The 2,521-nt window shown below is 60.9% G+C and overlaps 1 protein-coding gene across 1 annotated transcript; it reads right to left on the bottom strand.

The window, feature by feature from the left end:
* Positions 1-411: 411 nt before the first annotated feature.
* RPRM (reprimo, TP53 dependent G2 arrest mediator homolog) lies at positions 412-2,265 on the bottom strand. The gene has a single exon (XM_077320017.1). The coding sequence runs from the start codon at positions 1,721-1,723 to the stop codon at positions 1,292-1,294; it is 432 nt and encodes a 143-aa protein (XP_077176132.1). The 5' UTR covers positions 1,724-2,265; the 3' UTR covers positions 412-1,291.
* Between the last annotated feature and the right edge of the window lie 256 nt (positions 2,266-2,521).

Genomic DNA, 2,521 nt, shown 5'->3' with positions numbered 1-2,521 from the left:
GCACTAATAGAAAAATCACTTCCATTCACCTTTCATTAGCAGCTGTCTATGTTTGCCATGCTGACTCATAGCCAGAAGAGTCCTCTTTGCCAGATCTTTCCTTCTCAAAACCTGCTCGGAGGGAAAACAAACCCGTGTACCTGCCCAGTATTGGTTGCACAAGGGGAATTTTTGGGGGGCAAGCAAAGCACCAGTCCTTCACCATAAACAGAGCATCCTATTCCTCTCATCTTCTGGGGTTTTCTCAAACTCTTCTAACACTTCCCGCCTCCCTGCCCTTTAGCATTCTTACCCCAATGAGGAATCTGCTAATTGCGTGTTTTGCTCAGTCCCTCCAGAGGCTGACGGGGGGCTTGCCTGAAGCACATGGTGAATCTCCACAGGAACGGGCTTGCCAGGAAACCCAGCCGAGAAGTTTCATATATATTTTATTAATGCAAATCAAATCAGAAAAAATAAATTCCAAACCAGACAGTCAACATTAGAGCACTTCTGTTGTTTTGGGCTGTGCAAACCCATGCAATGTTTAAAGCCAGGGGAGCGGCATCAGCCCGGCTGGCTGGCTCTTCGGAGTGGCCAAGCTTCAAGTGACAGGTACAAAAAGACAAAACCGAACTCGACGGACACACTTGGAAACAGAAGAAAACAGCTTTTAAAACCATTCAGTGGCACAACCTGTGCAGGCATTTGTGTGAAAAGCTGTCCCCCCTCCCCAAAAGCACCACATCCTGATTTACGAAAGGCAGGTTTTGCCTGTGCCCGTTCTCCTTGCAAATCTTGAAGGCTTTCGAGGTTTCACAATCCACATTTTTGTTAGGATCACTCCGTCCCCCCCCCCATGCCTCTGTCCTCATTCCCCACTTTTTTCTCCTTCGCTAAACAAACCGGCAAAGTTGGGAATGCTTTGTTTGCGTGCATTTACAGTGCTATTTACAGGACAGACGTGCACAGGCGCACACTCGGACCCTCCCCAAAAAAGAATAAGGTGGCTTCCCACTCTTGCTCCCCCCCCCCATTGACCCATCCCTCTTCTCAGGCCAGGTGAGGGTCGCTCTTCTTCTGCCCTCCCGGCCAGAAGCAGAAGAAACTGGAGTCAAGGCTCAGCCCCCCTCCCTCAAGTCGTCTGCTTTGCGGAGGGTCCCCTTAGAACATCTCTTGTGGGGCTGGAGGGCTTGTCACCCCCTGCCCAGACCCCCTACCATGATCGGGAGGCAGAGTTCCCAGAAAGGCACCTGCGGCCACATCTTCTTCGAGTCCTCTGGGAGGGCGGAGGGAGGGAGGGGGGTGTGGGTCAGTAAGGTCCCACCACCACGGCCTCCACCTCTTTGGACGGCCGCCGCTCCTTGACCAAGAAGTTGATCATGCCTTCGGACTTGATGAGCAGGTTGCAGCCCAGGAAGAAGATGCCGAAGACGACGGTGAGCGAGAGGACGCACATGACGGCGATCTGCACCACGCGCATGATGTACAGGCTCCGCTCGTCCGGGGCGGTCACCACGAAGCCGTCGTCGGTCACCACCGAGCGCGGCGTGAAGGAGCGCAGCGCCCGCTCCAGGGACAGGCTGCTGTTCGCCAGGAAGAGCCCCGCCGCCTCCGTCTGGTTGCCCAGCGAGGAGGCGTTCATGGCCCCGGCCGCCGGGGGGCACAGGGGCTGCAGGCACGGGCGGCGCGCGGGAAGAGCCGGGGAGCTGGGCCGGGGTGCCGCGGGCACGGCCAGCCTCATGCAGCGGCGCCGGACGACGACCACCCCCCGCGGGGAGCGAGCGCCCCGGACCGGCGAGCCCCGCTCGGAGCTCCAACCTGGCCGGCGGAAGGCGAAGGGCAGGCAGCAGGAAGGGCGACCGGGACGGGCTCCGGCGGACGCGGCAGGCGCGGGAAAGAGCCTCGAGGCGGAGGGCAGGTGCAGTCCTCGGTGCGTCGCAGCTGCCGGCCAAGGAGTGGTGGCGGCGGGGCTCCCGGCGACTCTTTCGCACGCAAGCGCCCACCCCTTTCGCTTCGCTTCGCTTCGCTTCGCTTCGCGGCTGCCGGGCCGGAAAGAAAGCGCGGGAGGCGCTCACGCCTCTTTGGGCCGCCCCGCCGAGCGGCTCGCTGGGGAGGGGGCGGGGAGCGGAGGGCGGGGCCAGGCGAGGCGAGGCACCGCCGCCTGTTCGCCCTCCTGCCGCCGGGCTGGGGAGGCGGAGAGTGCGCGCGGGTTGACGCGCCAGGCGCTGAAGGCGCCCAAGTGCAAGTTTCAGGCTGAGACGGCGGGGAGAGCAGAGAAGCGACGCGCTCCGCTCCCGTCCAGCTTCCAGCGGCAGCTTCTGCTCATTGCAGAGACGTCGTCTGATCAGCCGCCTCCTGTTTCCCGCAAATTGAACAACTTGGTTGGAGCGCTTGGTGTGGCGGCGAGTGGCCGCCGCTAATCCCCAGAGCCGGCCTTGATCTCCCCCCTCCTCCTCCACCACACGCAGTCCGCGGGGGGAGCAATGTCAGTTCTCTCCTAGCTCTCTCCGCCCCACCTACCTCACAGGGTGCCTGCTGT

Source organism: Paroedura picta, chromosome 2 (assembly GCF_049243985.1).
Source record: "Paroedura picta isolate Pp20150507F chromosome 2, Ppicta_v3.0, whole genome shotgun sequence".
NCBI lineage: Eukaryota > Metazoa > Chordata > Lepidosauria > Squamata > Gekkonidae > Paroedura > Paroedura picta.
Note: the sequence above shows the minus strand (reverse complement) of the source record. Positions and strands in the feature narration are given on the sequence as shown.